This window comes from Scleropages formosus, chromosome 16 (genome assembly GCF_900964775.1).
Source record: "Scleropages formosus chromosome 16, fSclFor1.1, whole genome shotgun sequence".
NCBI lineage: Eukaryota > Metazoa > Chordata > Actinopteri > Osteoglossiformes > Osteoglossidae > Scleropages > Scleropages formosus.
In genome coordinates, this window is record NC_041821.1 from 16,104,563 (window position 1) to 16,132,166 (window position 27,604).

At 45.4% G+C, this 27,604-nt stretch overlaps 1 protein-coding gene and 1 long non-coding RNA gene across 3 annotated transcripts; one reads left to right on the forward strand and one right to left on the reverse strand.

Moving 5' to 3' along the window:
* Positions 1-5,835: 5,835 nt before the first annotated feature.
* On the reverse strand, positions 5,836-11,226 carry LOC108933696 (uncharacterized). Its single transcript, XR_001966078.2, has 3 exons — positions 11,057-11,226; positions 9,162-9,247; positions 5,836-6,830 (listed from the first exon to the last, which is right to left on the reverse strand). It is a non-coding gene; the product is annotated as an uncharacterized LOC108933696 (long non-coding RNA).
* Positions 11,227-11,525: 299 nt separating this feature from the next.
* LOC108933578 (golgin subfamily A member 7B-like) lies at positions 11,526-27,128 on the forward strand. Of its 2 annotated transcripts, XM_018750755.2 has the most exons (6): positions 11,526-11,721; positions 19,045-19,170; positions 21,061-21,213; positions 22,942-23,043; positions 23,723-23,826; positions 25,598-27,128. In XM_018750755.2, the coding sequence occupies exons 1-5, from the start codon at positions 11,710-11,712 to the stop codon at positions 23,804-23,806; spliced, it is 477 nt and encodes a 158-aa protein (XP_018606271.1). In that variant the 5' UTR covers positions 11,526-11,709; the 3' UTR covers positions 23,807-23,826; positions 25,598-27,128. The 2 variants fall into 2 exon arrangements, with proteins under 2 accessions (XP_018606271.1, XP_018606270.1); XM_018750754.2 differs by lacking the exon at positions 25,598-27,128 and having other exon boundaries at positions 23,723-25,339.
* Positions 27,129-27,604: the final 476 nt, after the last annotated feature.

Genomic DNA, 27,604 nt, shown 5'->3' on the forward strand with positions numbered 1-27,604 from the left:
TTTTTAATTTCTCTCACTTTTCAACGCAGATGTTTTGGCTGTGACTGTGAGAGAGAGGTTGAGCGTGGCCTCAATCCCGCTCGTAACAAGGTGCAATCCCATGTTCGGCCGCATGGGGCGTGCTGGACTACCAGTTACCGTAGTAAAAGGACCTTTCTGGAACTGCTCAAGGACCAGGCCACGTGGAATCATGACACGTCTTCCAAAAACGGCATTTAACAGAAATTAGAGTGAAACTCGGTGCAGCTGCTTTGGGTATCCGTGGGATTTAAGCGGAGGATTTGGTGACAGAGTGAACCCGTGAATAATGAGACGACACACAGCTAGAACCCACTGGTTTGAAGCATATTAATGGACTCCATCGCCATGGGGTTTGTTTTGGCGATGGAGGTTTCAATCTGTGGGATGTTTGGAAACGTGCCAGCGGTGGATATGCCAATTTGGGCCTCGATGTTTAACATAAGCCTATTTATGCTGATTAAGTTATTCCATTATTCATCTTGACTTCTGAAATATAAGAATTTCAGCTGTGGAAAGCAGAAAAAAAAAAAAAAAAACACTTTCACGGCCTGGGGTGTAGTGTGTAAATTAAGTTTAAATTGCCTCATGTATTTTGTTTTCCTCCTCACTAGTAAACTGCTCAAAGCAGCTCGGCTGCGAGAAACTGAAGAGCCATTTGTCTTGCTTGTGTTTCGCATGAGTTGTTGTTTGTGTAAATTTGTGGATATGGGGCGAGCTTTTCGATGGTGCCAATACAGGCATCTGCTTTTACAGCTGTGCTTTTGTGGTGCAATAAACAGTAGGAGCTCACTGTACATCCTTGGTCTCATTTTTGGGGTGAAGAACCGGGTCACTGAGGTAACGATGTGTTTCTTCAACAATGTTTTGCTGCTTAGCCTGGAAACTCTCAGCTTTCGCTGCCGCACGATCGACCCGCATGATCTCACACGCTCATGTGTTTCCATCGTAGTAGGTACAATACATGTTCTATTCTCTGTCACACACTTATTTGATCCAAGAATTTCCACCCTAAAGACACAGCCAAGTACCTATATCCATTATTAGTTATTAATTTATCTGAAACTTTTGTCCAAGGCAAATTACAATGTTAGGTTTGTATATTAAGCTGCATGCAATTATTTTTATATTTATACAGCAGGATATTTTTTACTGTATCGGTTCATAGTAGGGGGGCACGGTGGTGCAGCGGGTTTGGTCGGGGCCTGCTGTGTGGTGGGTCTGGGGTTCGAGTCCCGCTTGGGGTGCCTTGCGGCGGACTGGCGTCCCGTCCTGGGTGTGTCCCCTCCCCCTAAGGCCTTACGCCCTGTGTTGCCCGGTTAGGCTTTGGCTCACCACGACCCTGCTCGGGACAAACCGTTGTAGACGTGTGTGTGTGAGTTCATAGTAGGACCTTGTTTCAGGGTACTATGCAGGAGCTGGCTTTAAACCAACAACCGTCCAACTGCAAGCCGGTGGCTCTAACCACTGACCGCTTCATTATTATAACCATACTGTACACACATGATTTTTCCTAGTTAATCTTCAAAGGCAGTAATTCCGAGAGATGTTTCGAAGGCAGGACTGTGGTGTACAGTACAGGTATGAGTCTTCACCTGAGCACATCACACAGTTCTCGAGTGTAACCGAGACAGTCTGCTGCCTCCCAGCTGGAGCGCAATGTAAATCGGAATAAAAGGCAGACCTTCTAAAATTACACATGGCAGCTATGAATGCAGATGCATTTCTTAAATAACCCTTCTTTGGCATGTGAGTCAAACGTTTTTTCCTGGATGTTTTCATTTTTTGCTGCAGAAGCCCATACAGCTGATGCTATTTTTGTTTCATAAATGCATGCATGCTTTGCCTTTGCATTTTACTTTGTGCAGAGCTGTTTGAGTGAAAGCTGGTGGGATGGGGGATGGATGTGATACCGTATGTTTCCAGGTGCCTCTGTATGTTGTTTGGGCATTTTTCTATCTCTCTTACCCTTTCAGAATGTGCTGCCTTGTGTTTCTCAATCTGTTTTAATGGCACTCTCTTGTGGCTCCAATTTCATGTACCGCTAGTGATCTGTGATAACTCTATCACCCTCTCCAGGGGATTACATCTTCCATAAGCAATAAAAATGTGCATTTTAGATTCCAGTGCCACTTTCCCGTTGTGCTCCTGGCTGTATTTGACATTGTATAATTCCACCTTATTTCTGTGGTGGAACGTTGAGACTGTCTGGCAGGATTTAAAAACATCAGCTCAATCAGCAAACTGTGCATATTTATGCCGGTGATGGCGAACTACAACAACCCCAGCAAGAGCGAAGAAGTAGTATAAGTATCACGAACAGTAACACAACAAGGTGTCAGAAGTGGGATATGGATGGAGCAAGCAGACAAGGTCCTTATTAACTTATGATCTCTTGTAATTTGTCCTGAGTAATCTGAGGAGGTAATCCATCCCCCTATGTCCTCTCCGCTCTCAAAATTTGGTGATTTTGAAAACTTAACTTTTTGTTTGCATTTTAATTTATATAGACGGAGCAGGGTTAAACTCCGGACAAAATAATTCATTTCCCGCTGAGCATCAAACCAAAGGCACTTTTTGGCTTTGACTGTGTTGTTCAGTGTCACAAGAGAGGAAAGTGTTGGAGGAAGATGTAGTCAAAGTGTAAAATACGAACAATCTCATCGGTCAAGAAGGACTTCACAGTATTTTGAAAGTTTTTTTTTCTTTGCCAGACAAACTAATTCATTTGTTTTCATTTTCCAGCCAGTCATTTACTAACCCAAATACAATATGAGATTCTGATTCTCATGGGTGCTCTTTCCCTTATTAAAGGCAGGGTGTTAAATGCCTTTTGCTCTGGTTCCTATCTCTTGCTTTTTTCTTGTATTGGGGGTTTAAAGTCACTCTTGGGGGTTTAACCTTTTTTCCCTCAACCCTAATCAATATAAGCAAGGAGTTTGGGCTGTCAGTTGTCTACAGAATGGCTTGCAACATCTGGTTATTCTGTAAGCAGCAATGTTTTTTAGTGCTCATTCAACATTTAAAAGGACAGGAATGCAGAAAAAAGACCTTCAACCAATTAATTTTTAATGTTTTTTTTTACCATCAGCATCATTATTCAGTTTTAACAGCAGTCTGCATTGTTTGCTGCCAAATCAGCTATTTGTACTAACAGGATGTTGGTAATGTTTTAAAATATGGTTTCTGGAACATGTGCAGCAATAAGTGTTCAGTGTAACTTGTGCAATATAAATGCTATATTTTAGTTTAAGCATTTAATTTTTTCAAAATAATATTTTGCATTGAGAAGAAGACGGGAGGTAGAAGAAATAAAGTGGTGACATTTATGGATTATTCTAGAAAGTAAACAAAAATGAAAGCCTAGAGGACCTTTTCCTACATGTGCCAAATGGACAAACATCACTATTAAGCAGCTGGAGTTAAATAACAATCAAACTTATATTAAACCTATATTGTCCTGAATAATATGAAATAGAAAAAACTAATAAAAATCCAGCTGTCTTCACACAAAAGAGCTGGATGCCGTCTCTCTTTGATAACCATGATGTGAAACTAAAACCGCATTGTGATCATTGAGAACAAGAATCAATATTCATATCTGGTTACATATTATCTGGGATTTCTGAGGTTTTCTTAGCCGTGAACAGATAGAGGGAAAAATATGGATTTCAGTCATCTGGAAATGTTGTGACGCTGCAGGAAGTTCTTGCCGAATGTGGAAGATATGCACATAGAAAGACAATTCTTGGGAATGTAGGTTCTCTTCCACAAACATTAAATGATATTTTATGATACATATTTCTGTAAGTTTGATATGGGGACTGAAATGATGTCTTCATTGGTTTCCATGGCCTTGAATGACACATCAGCCTTCAAAAGTTTCAAGACATCCGTGTCTTTGCTGCCCGTTGTGTCTTTGTCAGAGAGAGAAGACCACTGGCATTCTCCATGTTTTCTCAAGCCGCACTTGGCTCAGTCTTTCAGAGATTCAAAGGTGAGGCAGTGGTGAGAGATCAGCTGTGACAGGTTCTGGAAACTCAGTTTGCATTAGGCCCCTTGAAAGCTGGAGCAGAAGAAAGATTATGGTTTCTTTTCTTCCTCTCACCTCTGTCCGCAGCTCCTGTAGGAGAAGCTAAAAGCCCACTGCTGGTGTTGGAATACATCTCAGAGCTGGAAATATCCTCGCCGCATGATGGGATTTGTCCCAGACCAACAACAAAAAAAGGTCCTTCAAGCCTTTTGAAAAAAAAAGCTTCTTAAAGAAACAAGGAAACAAATTTCACGTCCAGCTGGTTGTGTCTTTACACTGTGATGTTGACTGACCTTCTTAGAAACCAGCAGAATATTCTAGAAGATTATAATTAATCCAGCTCCGTTTCATCCCTTCATCCTTTCATTGTCAGTAACTGCTTGTCTAGTGGATGGTTGCAGGGGTCTGGACCCTATCCCAGAAGGACAGGGCATGAGGCATGGAGACGGGTGCCAGTCCATCACATGGCAGTCACACACACACACACACACACACACACACACACACACACACACATACACACATACACACACGCACAGAATAGGTAATTTAGAGTCAGCAATTCACTGGAAACAAGTGTCTTTAGACTGTGAGAGGAAACGAGAGCACCTGGAGGAAACCCATACAAACAAAGAACCGATTCAGTGGCAACAAATAAACTTTCTACTTAATTTTTATGTTTATTAATTACATTTATGAACAATGTTAACAAAATATATGTTAACAATTATGTGTAATTATGTATTCACATACAGTAACGCTGCCCCCGACTCAACACCCCCCGGTGACCCTAATCCGTACTGAACCCAAATCCCAGAATGAGCTTCTCTCCAGACTGGTGGACCCAGAGCTCAGAAGGCAAACAGGATCCAACTCATCCTGAGCTCATCGCATTGAGAGGAGAGCCTGGTGTGAGCACTGGCCAACGCTGGAATCCTCGATGGCAGCTCAAAATATTCTCTACCCCTCACTGCTTACACACACACAAATATTCGCACTCGGGCAAAAGCACAGATAAACACACACAGTGAAACACAGACATACTCAGACACAAAAATTCACACACGCCACACACAAACAGACTTAAATGACTCGAATTCAACTATTTGAGCAGTGTGTAACGTCTATAAAAGTATTAAAAGAGGACATGTTGTTTATTCACTTTAAATACATGCACAGTATAGCACTGCACTGAGAGCGATATTAAGGACTCCAGTGTTGACTATAATAAGTTGTTTGAGTTCAAGAACTTCTAGCGTCTTTGTGGTTCTTCTGTTTTCCTTCTTCCTTCTCAGTCCCGATGAGTTGTGATCCTTCAATCAGGGTTTGCGTTCTCTTTTTTCCTGTTCTTTTTATTCAAAATGTGTCAAAAGATTCCGTAACATCTTCTGCTTAATTGACTGTGTTGGAGGTTTTTGCGTGTTTTTCCTGTAGAGCCTCAGCTTTTGTCAGAAAATAGGCTCCATTACATTTATTCACTTAGCAGACACTTTTCTCCAAAGCAAATTCCAATGAACTCTATGTAGTGTTATCAGCCCACACACCTTATTCACCACGGTGACTTACACTGTTAGATACACTAATTACAATGGGTCACTCATTCATACATCAGTGGAACACACTCTCTCTGTGTCACTCACACACACTATGGGGAACCTGAACAGCATGTCTTTGGACTGTGGGAGGAAACCAGAGCACCCCGCAGACACAGGGAGAACATGCAAACTCCACACAGACCGAGAAGGGATCGAACTCACATTCTCTCGCACCACCCAGGTGCTGTGAGACGGCAGCGCTACTCACTGTACCGCCGTAAGGGTGCGTAAATGTGTGTTTCCAAATGAGCTCAGAAGATCAGACATTTTCATTTCCATTTAAGACATTAACCACCCTCTTCTTAACAGTAGACAAACAAAAAGCTCCTAGATCTTCCAAAGTGTCAATCAGGCTGCTCAATCAGTTGCCAGAATTACAATAAAATAAATAAGTTTTAAACCCTGTTTTAAATGTTGCAGTGTTTTGTGTTACTTTAGCTGTAGTTTGCCGAAGCTTCTCGACATAAAACTTGCGCAGAGGATTTCACCTCCTGATCAAAACCCTGAAATGCATAATACCTTCATGAGTGACACATAAACATTGTGCAGCAACATATTCTTTACGAATTTCTCCATGATTCCCTCCATAGAAACTGCTGCCAATAATTTTTAAAAATCTCATTTTGCGTCAATCTTTGCACATGGTTGCATCACTGAATTACGGCACATTTTCTGTTTAATCCTGAGGATTTCTTTGCCCCGGCAATGTCCTCCAGCGATCCCGCGGCCCAGCCCACATTCCCCGCTATCCCCAGGGTGGCTCGCCGCCAGCCTCCCACGCCTCTCCCCTCTTCACGCAATCATCGTTTCCAAAGCGTGCCATTGCTCCGGGACCGCGACACGCGGTTTCATCCCAGAAGCGGGGTGGGGGAGGGGCCACTCCACAAGAAAGTTGTTCGGATGGATTAACAGCACATTTGACTTCCAGGATTTTGGAAGGAGACTTGCAAGCAGCGGTCTGTGTTTGTTTGCCTGTATCCCTCCTGCCTAATCTCCCGGAGAAAGAGAGACATCCCGCTTAATATTTCCACAGTTTCTAATTTCCTGTCCTCTTGGAATAAAGTGAGATTTAGGCGAGTCCCAGAAGACCTCCAGTGGGGTTGAGTCAACAGCAACTGGGTGGCTGCGGTGCTGGGGACTGGGAGGGGGTCCAGCAGATGGTCTGACCAGTTTTCCTCTGCAGCCTGCAAACATGGAGAAACACACAGAGTCGCAGAGTTAGCGCTTCAGCTCAGCTAAGCAAGCTTCTCTCTAGCTTCCTGCTGCATTTATAGAACGAATGTGCTCCCTGAAGAGGTTTGCCAAGCTAAAAGGGGCACCGTGATGTGGGACAGTCCGTACACCACTGTCAATGCCCTCAGAAGAAGAGCTGTCAGCTGGGTGGGACAGGAGTGAGAAGCTGAGTGGGCTGTCATGCATCATGGGACACATGTCCTCTTGCGACCTCATGTCCCCCCAGGCAGGTAGCATAGCAGTGAATGCCATCATCTTGTACTATAAGGACCTGGTTTTAACCCAACCCCTTGCTGTAGTACCCTTGATCGAGATACTTACCCTGAATTGATACAGTAAAAATGACCTGGCTCTGTAGTTGGGTATATCATTAGAAGAATCTTAGTGTACAACCCTAACAATACAAGTTCCTTTGGAGAAAAGTGTCAGTAATGAAATACACACACACACACACCTTCAGAACCGCTTGTCCCATACGGCGTCACGGGGAACCGGAGCCTACCCAGTAACACAGGGCGTAAGGCCGGAGAGGGAGGGGACACACCCAGGACGGGACGCCAGTCCGTCGCAAGGCACCCCAAGCGGGACTCGAACCCCAGACCCACCGGAGAGCAGGACGGTGGTGCACCCACTGCGCCCCCTTCGGTAATGAAATAATAATAATAATAATTATGGTTTCCCCAGCACCATATGACAAATCCAGATCTGAAAAACCAAAAGCGGTTTTGTTTCAAAGGCCGTTCAGCTACGCAACTCATCCAACAGACCTCCGGCCTTCGGGTGGAGCCCAAAGGTACGCATTTGCCTCGTTCTCCCGATTTATGTCGTCCACGGAGCACACGCGGACAGACGGGGATGCGTGCAGCCCTGTGGTGTTCAGCCGGACTGAGCCGAGTCCACCGTGTGTAGCAGTCACACCCTGCGCGCGCCGTCCTCAGCAATACATGCCTCTGAGCTTTGAGGAAGGGAGGAGGGTCAGCCAGATGTAGCATGTTCACATGAAAAAACCGCATAACCGCAAACACTGCGTCATGTGTTTCCCTGCAGCGGTTCACCCGTTGCGGGTGTTTGCCTTTGATCCAATTTGTCTCGGTAATTTATATTCTCTTCAGCCAACGTAATCGTGTTCGGCCCCGGCAGCGGAAGCGGTCACTCCGACTCTGTTGTGGAAACGCGCTCGCTGCCGTGGCGCCGCTGCAACCAACAACGGAGAGAGGAATCGATTTTCCCCCTTTGTTCCCCCGTTCCCCGGTTCGTGCGCCAGCTTCTCTCATTGAGCATCATAAGCATCAGGTCTCATTAAAGTCCCAACACGTCTTTGGTCCACATGGAATCCTTGTGTTCAATCTGAATTGCAGGTTCCTCAGCATTTCACCAGGAGCCATCAGACCTCTGACATAATGTTAGGTGTAGCGTTAGTCCTGCACTTGTCCAGGTCACAACTTGAACCTATGAAAACCAAATGCAACGAGTGGCAGCAAGAGAACAGCAAGTAGCACTGGTGCCTCACAGCCCGTGGGCTGAAGGGTTAGTTGTGGGTTTGAATTCAGCTCAGCACATGTCAAGTCTGGATATTGTCGGTCCAAAGATATGTGTTTCTGATGAACTTATGACTATAAATTGCCCTGTGTGTGTTATATTGTTCTGCTCTACAGATGGGTGAATGATTGTTGGTACTTTACCATAGCGTATCTAACATTATAAATCACGGTGGATAAAGGTGTCAGCTAAATAATAGTTAATGATTGTTGTATGTCGCTTTGGAGAAAAGGGCCTCCTGAATAAATAAATGCAAAAAATGCAGCTGTGCTCACCGTACCCATGAGGTTTTTATTAAAGCAAAATTCATCAGTCCCATCCGAAACAATGTACGGCGCAGTTTTTTTATTGAAAATCCTGAATTTTAAAATTAAAAATAGTTTTTTCTTATCAACAGATTTATTTTGTCATTTTATTTTTAAATGTCTGTGTTGTTCATTGCCTGCGAGAAAAACATCTGTTAATTGAATTGAAGCAATTGTAAAATTAGACCCATCAGTCATTAAGAGACGTTGGACCTTTTGGCACCTTTTGGGACCTTTTAGGATGGGCCATACCACTGTCTTTTAAAGCGAGTGCGCACGATCTTCTCTCAGTTTACATTTATTTACACTTTTTCATTTAGTTGGTGCTTTTCTAAAATGCTCAGCTACCTACAAATATTCAACCAGTCATTTAGGGTGCCATAGCAGAAGGTGGGAATCCAGCCCACAACCTCCAAGCTCAAAGGCAGCTGATCTCACCAGCTCTCCATTGTCGTCCTTGGAAGTCCCCCAGGTGGCTTTTCCATCCTGCAGCCCATCGGTCCAGTCTGCAGTCCTGTCTCCTTCTATGAAAAATCATTCAGATTTACAACTCCTGCAGCTAAATCCATGCATCCACATCCCTTATTTACAGCAGTGTTCAGCACCAGCTCCTGTTTATAGAGAGACCCCGTCGTCCACAAGCTACTACCAACACCACGTCCAAAAAGAGGTTACGTTCACTTACAGACGAGGAATCAAATCAGTGGGAAATCCTCCCACCTGTTTACCCGTTTCGTTCAGTGACACTTGCATACGCCACTGCACCTTACATACAATAACACAAAGAGTTTGTTTACTGATGGATTTACCCTTGGCATTTACCGGATCGGTTTAGCGGAGCACGGTGTTTCAGGAGTTTGTTAGCAGGAGGGCTGCAGGAGCTTTGGAGGTGCAGTTTGTTAAACGTTACGCAGCCTGCTGGCAAAAAAAGTGTTTCTGCCGGATTCGACGGATTTCTTTGTTTCCTGAAAATATAAATTGTCAAAGGGAGGAATTCAAGATTAAAACGTTTTTTTTTTTCTTTGTTTGCCGCACAGACGGCTTTATCCGTTGTGCGTCTGAAGAATGTGGCATTAAGCCTGACGTGTGATCAATGCCTCTGACATTCCCGACTGCTTCTGTTTCAATGGATCCATCACCGCTCTAGCAACTGCTGTTCCGTTCCATCTGTAACATACTCCAAGAGCTCTTTAAAAAGAGGGAGAAGTATTTTTAGACAGTGGTACCATGCATTGCTAAAATGACACTGCAAAGTACACCGGCTCCTCTTTTTACAAACAAAACTTTGACAAGCACAAAGCCACAAACAATAAAAGGCTGCTAACACATCTGCTGACTTTTTTGCTGGTCATGCGCTGTAAACGGGGGCACGGTGGTGCAGCGGGTTTGGCCGGGGCCTGCTCTCTGGTGGGTCTGGGGTTCAAGTCCCGCTTGCGGTGCCTTATGACGGACTGGCATCCCACCCTGGGTGTGCCCCCTCCCCCTTCTAGCCCTATGCCTTGTGTTGCCGGATTAGGCTCCGGCTCACTGCCACCCCAACTTGGAACAGGTGGTTTCAAACAGTGTGTGTGTATTCTGTAAAATATAGCTAATAAGTGAAACATTTGTAAGATTTTGGATTATTTCGGCACTTTGAGCTGCATTAAAACTACAGCTGATTTACAATGACAAAATAAAGATATGTTGTCTCCGCAAGCTCCTATTCAATGCAAATTGCTGGATTCATCCCACGAACATCTGCGCTGTTCTTTTTATTGGTCACCAACACTGATCACTAATGTCGATCACCAACACAAGCAGTAAACACTGTGGAAGTGAGCTGAATTACAGTGATCTCACACTGTTCTTCTTTTCGAATGCACTTTTCTGCCATCTCTGCGTCTTGTGAGTAAACTTATCACGTTCACGCCGCTACAGAAAGAGTTTTGAAAAGAGGCAAGTGAAGAAAATCTGCATTTTTTTAACGGAGTATGTAACTCACAAACTGTGCTCTTTGTTCAACAGCATTTTGCACTTTTTCCACTTTTAAGGACACCGTAGTCAGCTTCGGCTCCGCGTTCCCTCACTCCAGACTTCACATCTCAAAGGTCCGTGACCTTCTCCCCTCCCACCAGACGAAGCTGTCAGATCACGGCTTGATGTCTGTCTGTGACCGCATGTCTTCAACAGATCCCTTTTCTGCAGTTGCCATACAGTGGAAGCAATGTGCTGTGACTCATGGGGTGCCTGTCAGTCACTGTTTGTGTGCAGCTCCATTTCATTGCCCCGTCGTCACCACAACACTTCATTGCAATGATGCAAAACGAATGAGATTATTTTAGAAATTATTTTACCTGTTTCGCTGGCCTGGAGTTGAGCAGACAGCCACACGAGGATCGATCTCCTGCAGCACTTCTACTGAATAAGAAGCATGTGAAATATGAGCTGCCATGTACAGTACCTGCACCCATTGCTCCATTAGTGCCAAATTTACAGGTGCCTGGAATGTTGATTTCAGATCCTCTCTGGGGAGACCTGCGGACAGATGCTTCGTGCAGTATCTGCAAAATTTAAGTGGAAAATCACATTTCGGGGAGGGGGGCGGGATCAACCGGTCTCTTTTTATTCATGATTCTAAGGGGAAACATCTATTTAGTCTGCAGTTGTCTGATATGTTTCGGCTTGCAAAAAAGAGCAAATCTTTCAAAGCTGATGTAGGGCACCACTGAAAACGTGCGATGCCATAGAAACCCAGCAGACGCGCCCCCCCCTCCCCCCCCCTCCGGACCGGGCTTCAGTGAGCTCGTCTGCCTCGCGCTCAGACGCACAGCCCTGGCGCGCGAGCGAGGGTGTGATGTGATGGTTGAGCCCACGGCGGCAGCTGCCTCCGCCGCCACCCCCCCTCCCCGCACCCCGCACCCCGCCCCCCGCCCACGCTGTCCCACTAAGGCGGGTGGGAGCAGCTTCAGCACCGGACAGCTCCCCCGCAGCGCGGCCGCGCGGCAACATGGCGACAGAGGTAAGGAGAGACAACCTTCCCGTCCGTCCCGCGTGTTCCCCTGTTGCGGCGCCGGACGGCTTTGGCTTTGGCTCTGGGCTGTACGGGGCTCACACAGCGTCGGCGGATTAGGGACACTCTGGTGTCGGCAATATGGCAAAAACATAACGTGTTATGGATCGATCCCATGGTGGAGATTTATTCCGCCACAAGCCGGTCGGAGACGGAAAACGCCACATGATGACATGTGCGGGTCCGTCTGGCATGTGTGCGTGTGCCTACGTGTGTGTGTGTGTGCGTGTGTGTGTGTGTGTGAGGGACAGAGAGAGGGAGAGATCCGCACCAGATGCGGAAGCGCTCCCCGTGCGTGTTCGTGGCGTGGAAGAGCTCGCTGCGAGTGGGAACTGGGGGGCTTCGGACACTTGGGAGCGCACCGCGGTGAAACCGCACCGTCCCGCGCGCGTAAACCTGTCTCTCGCCTTTCCTTCCGTCCCCATTGATTGTCCTTATTTTACTGTTGCATCATGATCATGGTTACGCTCCTCCAGTACAGTCACGCTGATCTCTTCCAGATGTCCTGTTTGTGCTGTAACCGCTGCGACGCGGGGGGCTTCGCGCTAGTAGGGGGGTGTTAGGGCGGGCAGAGATGTCATAGAGGTAAATCCCGGGGTGGGGGAGGGGTGTCGGCAGCGTGACACTTTCCTCTGTCGAGGCTGGTGTCTGTACGGCAGGGCGCTGAGAGACCCGGGATCCGTCAGTACCGCGGACAGCAGCAGCCCATCCCCATCCCGGGTGACTGCCTGGGTGGTGTCGGTCACCGCGAAAACCTGCCGAGTGACATGTGTCTCTGACCCCATGTGTCTCCGAATCTCCGCGTCTGAGGCTCTGACTCTTCCAGGCCGCGTGCGGTCTGCTTTATGGGAGGTCCCAGCCCTAGACCTCGGTCGATCTCAGTCTAGTGTGAGGGACTCAACCTGAGTGAGACATCTTTGCCTTCCTTCTAAGGCCGTGTGAAGCCCACACTGAACCCATTTGTCTCTGGCAACCATCGCTGAAGTGAGGGCATCTCCTCCCTTTCGTCTCAAAATTCTTGCATTCAAGTGCTGTTGAGTTGATGTCACCTCTGGTTGACCGCATATATATAGTGTCTCCAAAATGTCCTGTCCTCCACCTATGTCCTTATGGGGTGTCCAGTATCACTGTGTGCTTGCTGCTCACCCCTCTTGTGTTTCATAAACTTTTCCAAGTAATACCGCGTTTTTGAGAGAGCCCACTCTTCTCATGACATCTCCAACTCTATGCAAAAATTAATTTAAAAATCTCAGTAATTAGTGTACGACCTGATATTCGTATGTGGGAGTATTATTGTATTTGGAGCACCTTGCAACACTGAAGCACGTGCAAAAAATGTTCGTCCTACAAAATGTACCACACTTACTTTGACATTTACATTAATTCATAATGAGCTGCCGAATTTAAAGTAAAGCAGCGGGACCTAATGTTTAGTTTCCGCTTCGGGGGAAAGAACAAACAGGATGAATTAATGCCGCTCTCTGGTGCGGTAATGTGACTTGCCCTTCTGCAAATAGCCTTTGAATCCGTCTGAGATGATATATTCACACAAATGGATGGTTCCCCACTTCTCATTGCTATTGCACGCAGATATTTGCAGCAGCATTGGGGAAGGGAAGCCAGATGGAAGTAATTCAATTAAACAAACCAAAGCTGCATGTAAACAACGATCATGAGGCAGCGTCACTTCCCGAGAGCCATGTGGTCGTCTGTGGGAGTCGCTTGTTTTGTGTTGTAATGCCAACGTCCCTCAAGTACACGTGCTCTGCGCTCACCAAGGGATATGGGCTACAGGTTGCCGAGGAGATGAGACACCCCTTGGGCTTTGTCTCCGAAGCAACTGTGGAGCATCTCGATTAATCGCTTGCTGAGCGCTCGGCATTGTTAGATCCGTGTCCCCCGCACCCCGTTATAAAAGGGTAGTCTATTTTGAGACACTGTCACAGACAGGAGTATTTTCCATGACAGGGTCTGTTTAGTTCACAGTGGCATTTTTTTTTTCCCACACCACCTTTGGTCCCTCGTGTGAATGATCCGAGTAAAGAATACGAACCAGTCGCTTGTGCCAAATGAAAACGTTTTTTTTTTTTTTTATTGTTATTTCGACTATGATGTATAGCTAAAGCATCGGGAGAATGATGCAAAGAATCGTTGTTAAAAGGAGGAGAATGCAGCCACTCTGCTGGGCGACAGCCCAGGGAATGAACTGAATACTGTTCCTCCACAGCAAAACTGCTGTTCCCTGCTAACACCCCAGCAGGCCAAAGGCTTTAAGCCAGGCTAAACGCATCCCTCCTGGGTGGCTCCTCTTCCAAACCCCGGTGCTGCTCGTAAGATCAAAATCCCAAAAACGACATGGGAAATGAAGCCATTTTCCGCAGAGTGTTAGTTCATCTTGCTTTTCCAACAGGAAAGCAGCCACTGTGCACATGAAATGCTCATCGCCTTGAATGCTGTAGGAAAGAAGATCCAGAAGCACCAGTGGGTTCTACAGAAGCACTCCATGAAATATCTGCGAAATAAATATTTCAAATGTCATTCAGCGTGACCTGAAGACTACAGAAATTATGTCTATGTTAAAATTATGCTAAAAACATCACATTTTTCATAACTGCAGAAACAGTGTTGGCTTGGAACACCATTCACAATTGTCTCTAACGGTGTACTGGGGCCTTCCTGCAATGAGCGTCAAAGCTGCAATTCTTTATTCCGAAGGTAGTGAGTACAGCTGTGTAATAGATAAAGCAAGGTCTGCAAGTCCTGCTGGACAAATAAAATACATATCTGGTTATGCTCTTAAAAGCTCACAAGTAAATGGTGCTTGGAGACATGACATGTTCAGCGAAAAAAAAGTTGCAGTAATGAAAAATATGAACTTTTAGTGGATTATTACCGTTTTCTTGCTTTATTTTTTAAAATATATTCTAAAGGTTTTCATGGGCTGTTTCCAGACGCAAACTAGACCTGATTAACCACTCAGCGGTACCAGTCTAGACAGCTGATCTGTTTCTGAAATGGAGACTAAAGGTGCTTTAAATAAAAACGATCACTTTTCACCACAAACAAAACACCTTGGCTACTTTTCCTTCCTCCTGATCTCCTGTCATGCGCTGTTCTCCCAAAGCCTGGTTGTAATAGGTGCGTTGCAGCTTTTGAGGACTGCCGTACCGATCGCGCGTCTTTCTGGGACTGGGGGCAATGGTATTGACAAGCCCATTGCCCAGGAGGATCCCCCTTTGTTTCAAAGCCCAGCATTCCGGTTATTTCCATTATTAATTGTGCATCCAAAGTTAACGGTCCAAAGGACTTAGTCACTCTCAGAGAGGAGGGTCTCAGGGGGGCCATTTGCTTGCTGCTCCATGGCCGTCTCTGTCCAGCAAGTTCAGAGCATGCTTTAGGTGGAACAGGTCCAGCGCCACATGACTGATGCTGGAATTAGGGCCAGCTGTGAATCCCAAATCCCGTGAAACACACATTGGCGTCCCATGCAGCGGCCTTTAGAGCGTGCAGTCGCTGTGTGCAAATTTGGTTGCGTATGGTGCCAAGATTCATAGGTCAAGCACTGACTCATATAGGGCGAAGGTGGAAGTGGTCACGGTCCAGAGAGATGGACATATTTGAAGTGTAGGCTGTAAAACTGCATGACCATGTTTGTTACTCATCAGTATTTACACACACACACACACTATCTGAAACTACTTGTCCCGAGCAGGATTGCGGCAAACCGGAGTCTAACCCGGCAACACAAGGCACAAGGCTGGAGGGGGAGGGGACACACCCAGGATGGGACACCAGGCCGTAACAAGGCACCCCAAGCAGGATTCGAACCCCAGACCCACCAGAGAGCGGAATCTGGCCAAACCTGTTCCACCACTGTGCCCCCCCTCATCAGTATTTAATTCAAGTTTAAATTTTCTGTCTATTAGTCAGTCATTTGCTTTGGGACACAAATCATTCTATGGGACTCAAAATGAACCAAAACCAGCTAATATTTAATATTTAAGTGAAGTCAAGGACTGAAATTAACATTTATATGGAAAAGGGCACACACACACACACACACACACACACACACACACACACACACACACACACACACATTTTCAGAACCGCTTGTCCCATACGGGGTCACGGGGAACCGGAGCCTAACCCGGCAGCACAGGGCGTAAGGCCGGAGGGGGAGGGGACACACCCAGGACAGGACACCAGTCTGCCGCAAGGCACCCCAAACGGGACTCGAACCCCAGACCCACTAGAGAGCAGGACCCGGTCCGACCCACTGTGCCACCACGCCCCCTGTTGGAAAAGGGCATTTAAGTGTATATTTCCTTTGGTACTTCACTTCTTCATATCTAACAGACACATATAGATTCTGTAGTTACTTTTCTTCTTTGATTACTAAATGAAAAATAAATGAAATACAAAATGTGGTGGAATTTCTTTCTATTATGCAGTGATAAAAATGACCTGAATTGCATACGATGTTCCAGCTGAATGCTTAAGGATGCAAAGTTATGCAAAGTTATGGATGTAAACCATAAACTGGAAGACCTCCTTGCATTTGTTCTGGGGGTAAATGATGGACGCGTCAGTTGTTTCAACCTAGTTCGCACGGAAAACGGGACCTTAAGGCTCTTTTACATGAACATGCGTAACATGCTGTTGTTTTCGGTCTGTGTCCACTGGGTTTAGCAGCTCACTGGAGGGAAGAGCATTGACCAGTGAAGTAAAGAAAAGGCGGTCATGGAGGCTGCGTGGTGTCTGGGAGGATATCAGTAAAGTGACTTTTTCAGCTGTGAACGGTTACTGTTACAGTGGTGTATCTGGTCTACAGCAGTAAGATCATTTCAAAAGTCTTCTCTTCGAGGTATTCTATGAGTTTATGTAAATGAACAGATATTTGGGCTGACCAGCTGGACGGTTTGCATCAAAGCTTGCAGGCACGCACACACCAACACACATGAGGCAGCTCAGCTGCACGGGCCGCTGTTGCACAGCTTACCTTGGCGTCATACCCGTGCTGTGAGACACGAACCCTGTCCCAGCCGATGAGACACGACTCAGTGAGCCCCAATCTGCCGTGGCATCCCGTGGCCCAGACTCACTACCGCCCCACACCACTGTGCAGGGGAATGGGGTGGAACAGCTGCTCTTCTCTTCAGCCCATCGGTCCATCAAGCGACGGTCGATTCCTGTGTGTGTCTCCCTCTGGTTGGGTAACAGGGCAAACAAGTTCACTCTGTACAGACTGCATCGATTTAAATGCGTTAATTATCCTCATAGAAAAGGACTTGATCAGGCAAGGTAACATAGTTTATTATTTCTAAAAGCTCAACCATACAAGGGGGGTGATTTTTTTCCCGTTCAGGTTAAGTAATTCATTCAACATGGATAAGAGCAGCTCCCCTGAGAAAAGAGCTTGATGTAATTAGAACTGGCAACCAGATTAGGGAAAAAATGTTCCAAATTGATAGCAATTAATTACATAACTCATCTATGTGCAGGAGGTGGAGTGGTGGTTAGAGCTGTCATCTTGAAATCAAAGCTCTGGGTTCCAATCCCTGCTCCTGCAGCAATACCCTTGAAGAAGGCACTCTGGAATTGACATAGTAAAAATTATCCAGCAGTGTAAAGGGGTAAATAAATGTAAGCCGATTAGCATACACACAATATTAGAAGTTTCCTTGAACTGTGAGATTCTTACAGAAAAAGTTGCTGCTGACACATATGAAACTTCCTGCAATCAGAATAGTTCTTCACGGACCTTATTGTCGACCCACGACTCGATGAGTGAGGTTCATGCCGCAGGTTTTGCCAGATGTCCGTATGGAACTGGCTGTGAAAGATCATGTCATTCTTGCCTCTGAGACATGTGCTGATCTGACAAGAATAAGACCCCGCATGCTGTACGGTGCAGCGTATGTTCTCCGTAGAGACTTGTTACCTACTGGAGAAACAGAACGGAGACAAAAGTGTTTCCAGCACTGAGATGCACGTTTTCTTTAAAACCTCCAGATTTTTACACGTGACATTCGTTGTGTAGACTAGAGGTTCTTAACCTTTGCTTGGCCACAGACTCCTTTAATTATCTGATGAACCATACCAGAAAAATCTCCATGAATAAATTTGGAGAAAATATTGAACTCAGTTTATTACGCTGACACTTGATTATCGTCAAAGAGAACTATGTCGTAGATATTAATAGCATAGTAATATTGTCTTTTATTCAGCTGCATTATTTAGTTAGTTTTTTGTTCAAAGCAAGCCTATGCTTCAAAGACCCCCTGAAGCCCACCACACAGCCCCAAGGTTTCCATTGACTTCAGGTTAACAGTCCCTGGTTTGGATGGTTCAAGAACCAAACTCGGTCGACTGTTTTGCAAAGTAGGTCGGAGGGCAGACACGCTGCGTGTAATGTAATAAACATTGTCGGAGGCAGTGAGCGAATTAGCTTCCGATCATCTCCGCCTTCCAGCATCGTAATGATCTGCTCCTGCTCAATAATTCATTTAGAGGAAATTCAAGGTCTTGGGTACTGAGCTCTATTAGTACCAGGCATGTGTTCCTATTTTAAGCAGCTCTACTTCAGACATGCGAAGCACACTCAGATCGAACCTGGCAGCCTGCATTTTCCATTAATTTAGCAGATATGTCTGGAAAATGGGGGTCTTTTAAAGATTACAGTTGGCAGGAGCGGCTGAAAAAGAGGTCTTTCGGAGATTACGCGTGACAGAAGCAAGCCAATGTAGTCTGCTGAGTGCGGATTTCCAGAGCGTCCTGTTAGAACTGACATGTCGTGTTAAATAATAAAAACAGCAAAAAAGCAATTATGTATTTCCAAGGAATAACCAAAATTTGCAGTTATTATTGTCACCACAGAGAAATTGAAGGCGCAGTCAAACATGTGGTATTAAAGTGCTCTGTTTTTCTACCATGATTTAACTCTGTGTTTCTCAGGCAGGGTTCCAGGGTTATGTTTCCATAACAAGGTGCTTGTCCCACTGCAATTATGTCGCATTCAGGCTCATTCTGAGCGGACACAGGCTGTGATACTGCCAGATGATTTGTTTTTAAAGGGGCCTCAGGTGGCGTAGTGGTTAGTGCTGTTGTCTTACTTTCTGATGATTCAGGGTTCAAATCGTCTTCCTGCCGTCATAGTCTTGATCCAGGTACCATGCTAGGTAAATGGGTAAGTTACTGTAAAGTACATCACCTTGGAGAATGTTTAAATAAATGACAAAGTGTCACTCGGGTTTCTCTGCCCTTCCCCAGTTCCATAACCTGCAGGAGCTCCGGCACAGCGCCTCTCTGGCCACCAAGGTCTTCATCCAAAGGGATTACACTGAAGGGACAGTCTGCAAGTTCCAGACCAAGTTTCCTGCTGAGCTGGACAGCCGGGTGAGCCTCCCACTGCAGACACGCACACAAGTTTCACCACCTCCAAAAAAAAAATTACATCTACTGCTAAGTTTATCAACCACTGTATTCACTCACTCACTCACTCATTCGCTTTCATGAACTGCTTGTCCTAGTCAGGGTCATGGCAGTCCAGAGTCCTTCCTGGAATCATTGGGCACAAGGACTGGAGGACACCGCCTGTATGGAACACTAGTCTATTGCAGGGTAGCCACACAGTCACGCACAATGGGCGACTTTGAGTTTCCAGTCCACCTGACAAATGTCTTTGGACTGTGGGGGGAAACCAGAGCACCAAGAGAAAACCCACACAGACACAGGGAGACCATACAAACTTCACACGGACTGAGCTGGATTCAAACCTACACCAAAACAGCTCAGGGGCTGTGAAGCAGCAATGGGGCCCCTATTGCTCTGACTTTCACACATACGCTATATAAATTTATGAGCATTCTTCATAATATATTTCAATATGGAGTATATTATATATAAAACGACCCCTGTAAGTCACCTTGGACAAGTCTCAGCTTAAGAAAAAATAAAAATTTCAATAATAAGAATTGTAATAATAATAATTATTATTGACATGAGTTGCTATATATTTTGGCTGTATGGGTTGTATGAAAGAGACAAACATTCATTTGCAGAAGACACAGAGCACAAATATGATGCACAAATATGCATCGTAAGACACAATGTCCACAGTACTTCCTCTGCTCAACAGCTGCTTTCCTCTGTGTGGAATTCATTATGAGGTGCTAAAAAAACAGGAACTGAGATGGAAATTTGTTTAAAACTCCACAGAACTGCTTCAGCGTAACACACCACCTCAGGGACTATCGGGTTTGTGGTTCGCAAATTTACAGCCGAATTTCGGCTTTTTAATGCCTCATAAGAGCCTGGCCGACTGGGAGAACACAGCGAGCAGGAGATGCTGTGAGGGCATCGAGTTTCTCCAGCCTTTTAAAGCTCTCTGGGACAATCTCAGCATTGTGGCTTGAGGTGTTTATTAAACTCATTAGGAGGCACGGGTCCCATGGAGAGCGGGCGGTGAGAGGCGTGCATGTCAGTGCCTTTCAGGCACAAGATCTCAGAGTAATGTTTGTCATGTTTCACAAAAAAAGTGGAAAAATGTCTTTAATTAACTCTGCCAAAGTGTTAATAAAACGCTGCGGTGTGGCATAAAGGCATGAGCCACTTGGAAAGAGCGGCGTAAAAAGGATATTTTTAGGAGGTGTTTAGTAAGCAGGGTTACTCTTGTTAAAAATACACAACGGGAACCAAAACGTGCTTCTCCTTCCACAAATAGCAGCTGTGTCTGTGTATGTGTGTGTGTGGGGGGTCGGGGGGGCAGGAGAAACGAGGAACATGAAGGAACGCAAGCTTAATTTTAGATCTCACCAGGAATGGGGTCATGGCCATACAACATCTCTTCAGTAGTTTTTTGCCATCATTTGCATTCATGGTGGAAGTTCAGAGATGTTTCTAAAGTCATATTGCAAATCTACTAATTGACGATGAAGGATCAGTACTGTATGTGTAAGGCTTAAGGAGGATAGAAACAAGTGCTGAAGTGGTTAAGGCACTGGACTGGGGTCAAGCGCTTATATATTCTGACTGTAAGAGGATCATTTCTGCACACTTGAACTCCATCCATCCATCCATCCATCTATTACAATTTTTAATCTATTTTTCACCCTTGAATTTTTCCTAGTAATTTGCTGCAATGACTTTCATTAACCATTAAGTTACATGACTGGATTAATCTTAGAGGAACATGTTTTGTATGAACTATTTTCCAATAAAAGCTAAAAAATACTGAAAACATTAAAAAAAATAATAGTAATAAAAGGTCTGTGTGTTGGTTTGCAGATTGAGCGCAGTCTCTTTGAGGACACGGTGAAGACCCTCAACAACTATTATGCCGAGGCTGAGAAGATAGGTGGCCAGTCGTACCTAGAGGGCTGCCTGGCCTGCGCCACAGCCTATGTAATCTTCCTGTGCATGGAGACACGCTACGAGAAGGTGAGCTGCCTATGCCACGTTGAGCGCCTGCAATGTGAGCACCCATGATCTGCTAATGCAGCTACTGTACTTTATTGAAGAGTACCAATGGAGTCATGCAAATAGCAACCAGTTGTCCACCCATCCATCATGCCATCACCAGGAGTTCATCAAACACTTCTGTGTATTTATCCTAGTATCAAACAACCCCCCATACACCGTCTGTTATGTTTCTATGGATACTCGGAGCAACATAAAGTTTTAGTACTATTGAGAAAACCAAAAGCCCAGAAGAAGGCTCTATCATCGAAGGCAACCCTACTATGTGCCCAGACTACATTCCCGGCATTAAGAGAGTCAAGGTTTTCATGATCTGAAAGGCTCAACCAAAGGGTTGGGGGAGCAGGTTTCATTTTCATTTTATTCTGAGAATGAATCCAGAACTCAAAACCTCCCCCTATAACCCTCTTCGTCTGTTACTCCCCTCCCCAGAAGCTCACTCCTTGCCATCTGCCCTAACACTGCAGGCATTATAGTTACTGCACAGTAACATATTGCCCCAGAGGGATTATAGTACCCCTCGCCATCACCCCCCAACATGGCTACAGGCCCCCTTTTGTTCTGCAAGAGACAAGAGGGCAATAGCATATGCATGAGAAAGTGGGTCTTATCCTGTGGGGATCGCCCTCTCCTCCAGGCCGTGGGTGGCAGTGCCAGGTTTCATGGGCACAGAGCCCAGTGCCAGGCTGTTGCATGCTCCATGGCGTTGCCCTGTTGGCCCATGTGGTCCTGCTGGCTGGGGACAGCACTAGGGCAGATGGCAGCCCTGCTTTGCTGTAACATTTATTGTCCATTCAGATAAGACATCTGATACAAACACCATCATTTCCCCTCATTTACACGCTTAAAACAGCATTAAAATCAAAAACATGTTTAGCAGGAAGAGTGATGACCTGAAAACCAGATGGTTATATCCTGTGGTGGTCCTGCTGTCATACCTTTAAGAAAAATAAATGCTGTGAAAAAGTATTCTCTCCTTTCCAGCTTTCTCTGCTGGAAAGAGCTGTCCATGCTCAGAAATGTCCTGGAGCTAAAGAAGTTCTGCATGGACGAGTGGTCCAAACATCCTCCACAGTGATGTGTGACTCTGGCCATCAGCTACCAGAAGCATTTAGTTGCAGTCATTGCAGTTAAGGTGATGCAACAGTTTACAGACTGTGAAAGAGTAATTCATTTTTCATGCCTATGATTGCACATTTCATTATCTTCTCCACCGAAGAAATTATTGAAAAGGGAGCAAGTATTGTTCTTCAGAGCACCTGAAGCCAAGGTTGTTTAATAATGCATCAGGGGGACAGCTTAATGTAAGGGTTCGAGTCATCGCATTGCAGTCAGAAAACCTGGGTTTGAATCAACCAATCAACCGACACCAAAAAAGCAGTCTATCACATCCACCTTTCCCTGCTTTGCGAGACAGTAGTTGATGGTGCACTTCTAACTGTGACAAATCTCCAGAGAAGACATGACTAATCCACAGATATTTCAGCTCCACTGGGCAGGATAAATTGATGCCACATTAGTAGTCACGAGTTTCCTTGCCCATCTAACACCTGACTTGAGTGACTATGTTTCTCATAGTGCCGCCCCAGCGAGCTGAGAGCAGATTCACGCTGCCATCTTTTGCCTTCATCGCCCTACTGAGCGATGATGTTGAAAAACCGATGGTCTCCATCTCACACTCCCCTGCAGGTGCTGAAGAAGATCTCTAAGTATATCCAGGAGCAGAATGAGAAGATCTACGCACCCCGAGGCCTGCTTATCACAGACCCCATTGAGAGGGGTATGAGGGTTGTATCCTTTTGTGAGCTCGTGGCATATGTTGCGTGACTTGATGATGGCTTCAGCTTGTCACCCAGCTGGTTGGTACATGCAGAACAGTGTTATTAACCACCGAGTGGGCAGATATGTATGTCTCTGTGCGATTGCGGTATTTACGACAGTTTCCCTCCAAAGTGACGTGTTGAACGCTGTGGAGGTGTACAAATCCCAAACAGCTGTCACCATCATCACAGATGGTGAAGACACGGGCCTTCCTGAGCGCCGAACAGTACGCCTGAGCTTCGTATGAGAGGGAGTTCAATTCGACAGAGATCTGTTTACGAATTATCGTGTCCCTGCATTTATTCCCTTCTCCCCTAGCTGGATGGTTGTAGTAGACAGATGGTGATGCATAGGTGACAAAAATGAGAAGCTAAAAATAATAATTTTAATAATTATGCACGAAAGCATGAAAAGTGCATCCTGAGAGATGCAAAATATGAGTCATATTTTGTAAATTTTTCTAGATGTAAAAAGCACATACCATTTGCACATATGGTAAATCATAAAATTAACCCTATGGATTCTTTATTGTTTTACCATTGATTTTTGAGGACAGATATCTGCGTTATACATGTTACCGCGTTGATCTGTACTATTAAGTGTGCACCAGAGTATTGAGAGTTTGAGTCTTGACCCCTTCCTCACTCAGATTGAGATCTCTGTCTTCGAGGACCGGGGCTCCAGTGGCTCCAGCTCAGGCAGCAGCTCAACAAGCAGCAGCAGTGGCCGGTGACTGGAGGAACAGCACCAGGGGTATGGGTATCGGGGGGCCGGGGGCCACCCCAAGATCCGCATGCTGAAACATGAGAGCACCCGATTCTGAGCCGGGACCAGTGCTAAAGATATGCACGCACCGCAGCCAGGAGCTCCCAAACACACTAACACACACACACACGAAGAAACACACACTCACACTGCCACTCGCATACACTCACTCCTCACTCTTGCCAACTGTGTTTTCATGACCTTTCATCTGCCATGCTCGTTACATCTGCCTACAGCGCTGCTTAATAAGGCTCGCAGGTTTACTGTAGTCCTGTACTGTAACATCATTAGGGCTTGATGTAGCAACAGAACATTTTGTTGGGGGTTAGGTCACAGAATGGAGTTTGGAAAATAGAAGTGTAGAGCTTCAAGGCTAGTTATCCATAGAGCTTTGCTGTCATCCATCCATGTGGCTGTTTCATGAGATTAGTTTTGGGGAGCAAAAAATAACCTGCCTGTGTGAGGCATGTAAAATCTATCATGTGCATTAATGGGCAGTCATCTTCTCTGTAACACTGGTAAGGTCCAGGCCTGCTTGAACCACCCAGCGTTGGGCACTGTGGACACTCCAATTGGTCTGTAGGACAAATGGGCTGGTGGGCTGCTGGTTCTGGTTAAATTTCTGTGATGTAAAAAAAATCATTGTTCACTGAGATTCCTAAATTCCTTTCCCGGGCCCCATTCCCAGACCCCATTCTCAGTCCGGACCCCCTTCTGAGAATACATTCCAGGACACATTCCCAGAGAGCATAGTTCTCATGCGCAGTTGAGAGTTCTCTTGCGCAGACCCCAGACTTGGACCATTGTTCTGAGACCCAATTTCCCCAACCTCATTCCTGAACTCCTTTCCAAGATGCCCTTTCTGAACCCCATTCCTGGACCACATTCCCGGACAGACCGTTTCCCGGGCCCTGGGTTCCATTTCTAGATCCCTTTCCTGGACTCATTTTCTAGACCACATTCCTGGGCAGGCTTCATTCTCAAATCCTATTCCCAGACTTCATGCCCAGACCCCATTACCAGACATCATTCTTGGGCCCCATTGCTCCAGAGCCCATCCAGCCTCAGCATATGAATTACAGCCATCAAGCACTACAGGTCTAGGCAGAAGCCCCAAGCTCCTCTTAGGCCATGGGTCAAATTAAAATCACTACTGAGTCACAGAATTGTGTCTGTAATGACAAGACAGTCTCTCTGCTGGCCTGAATATCAGGACAAAACCTTTAGTATATTTTTTGACAGCAGAAACGAGGTGACCCTCAGACTTGTTCATTCAGTGGCAGCAAAAGCAGAGATTTTAGACAGGTCCAAATGCTGTGCTGAAGTCTTTCAAAGACTGGGCTCTGTCTCTTGAGCATCAGAATGCCATCCAGTAGCTGCAGCATGACTGTAGGGCTGTTCCACCAACACCTGGACACAGCTGCATGGCCCCCAAAAGGCAGTGGAAATGGAGAAACCCCAAAAGCAGTAGTTTCTGAGGTTTAACAAATCCATGTCCTTTTCTCTTGGATTCTTTGTCCATCCGTTTTCCATAATTTTCATCAGTTTCTGTATGTTATGTTGCCATAATCATCAATTTATTATTATTATTATTATTATTATTATTATTCCTAGTGATGGTTTTGTTGTTTTTGATAGTATGACATGTTAATAGATTATGTTATACCCTATTTTCTATTGCTTGACTTGTCTATTGTTTATGTTTATATAATTTATCCTTTCCGTTTATTTGTCCTCTTGTTTTTCTTTTCATTTCCAGCATCCCACCAGGCCTTCTTTAACAGTATTTTTTTTCAACTACTCAGACTTTGCATATTTCTAGAAGACAGTAGTTCACGGGTGGTGGTCGAGGGGTCGGGGCGGCGGGTGCTTTACATCCTACGGCCCTCTCCCTCAGCAACCTTCGCTTCCACCCGACACACACCAGTTAAGCAGCTCCTGCGCAGGGCCTTCCCCACCCACCATGCTGGATGCCTTCATGTTTCACCCCGTGGAATACCCAGCCTGGCGCTGTGACCCATGGACTCCGCACTGCCACTCGAGCCTCTTTGTGTGTTATGTTGTGCTGCAACTGCCAATGCATGGAGCTCTTTTCTGTACAGACGTGGGCGTGACGTGAGAAACAAACAGACAAAAAAGAAAAAAAAAAACCTTCTTGTGTTGTTTGACTCTGAAAATGTTGATTATAATATCAACCCTCCTGTGAAATCGTTTCCAGGAACACCTGGGTCTTTGCAGCTTCATGGGATGGTCACAGGTGTAGGGTTGTGGTCAGGGGAGAGTGGATGAAGTCTAATTTGGGACCGGGGCAGGTGAGGGACATTCAGAGGGCTCATGATTCAGAGGGTTAATGGAAGGTAATAGAGAAAATGAAGGCTGGGGAGTTGAACTGCCATTAAAGCATGGGTGTGTCATGTTTAGATGTATACCATTTCGGGGAGTGTATATTTGAATTCTTGCTGTGCAAATTGTTTCCACAAAACCACAAGAATGCCTGCTGCAGACATGTGAAACGTGAGATAACTTGTTACGTACTGAAAGGTTTACTGAGGTGTTGTAGTGTTGTAAAAGTCCAGTAGATTTTTTTGTTGTCTATGCATGAGAAGAGCTACTGCCAAGGCGACCAGTATCGCCATCACTGAGAGCTGTTAGCAACAGCTTGATATTTTACATGGGTCATGGAAATGGGAAGTAGTTGGGACTTGAACAGAGTCCAGTGTAGGAGGGGCTATGTGGCAAAGGGAGGAGGGACTTTATGTAGTAAAAGAGGAGGAGCTAGGAGTCAAGGACCGGAGAAGTTGTGTGTCAGAGAAGAGACTAAGAGTCGAAGGGAAGAAGGCCTGTGTGTCAGGGGATGGGATTTGTGTCAAAAAGAGGAGGGACTACGTGTCAAAGAGCCAACGAAAATGGAGATTTTTGTGGACTAAGCTGTGAAGATGGTGAACAGGGAAGGGGCAGTGTCAATGGACTAAGTTTACATTACTTTACCTGTACTGTACCTTGTACCTGTACTCCTTGATGCAAATGTATATTTTGTTGATGTAGCGACCCATGAAAATGTTGGGGTTTTTCAAGTAAGTCTTCCTGTTGATAGCGACCAGACGTTTCGTGGTCTCCAAAGAGTTCATGGTTCATGGCATGCTGCAGAAGTCTTACGTCAGTAACATGAGATGTTTGTTTTTCTTTACAGAGACATGTTGGGTCATGTTTATGCAAGTGTAATTGATACCGTAGATTTTCATAAAACAAAAAATACTGGATACCTAAGAGTGCTAAAGTGTAAAAATGTATTGGACACCAAAATATAAAATAAACACTATCACATTTCATTTTGTGTTTTTGTGATGTGTATGGAAGGCGTTTGACTCCTCAAAACACTGACAATGGGGCTTTCAATCGTAACAAATCTATGTAATGTGTCCTGAAGGTTCCATCAAGAATGTTCTGAAGTTCTCCCACAGGTTCTGAAGGAATACCTGTAGCTGCATTGATAAGGCACTGGTACTGACAATGCAAATGATTTAATAAAGTTTGACTATGACTTCTTTGGCATTTGACATATCACAGATGTGCAGAATTGTTTCAGAATGGAGAACCATTGGGGAGACATGACACATATTTATATAATGTCACCCTTGCCTTCATAAGGATTGCTTAAACAAAAGTCCTTCATGACCCTTGAAGAGGAGCCCTTCTTTTGCCACTATACAATCTTACTCAGTTGCTACTTGTAAGTTAAACAGTTCTCTTTCTTAGTTCTCAGAGA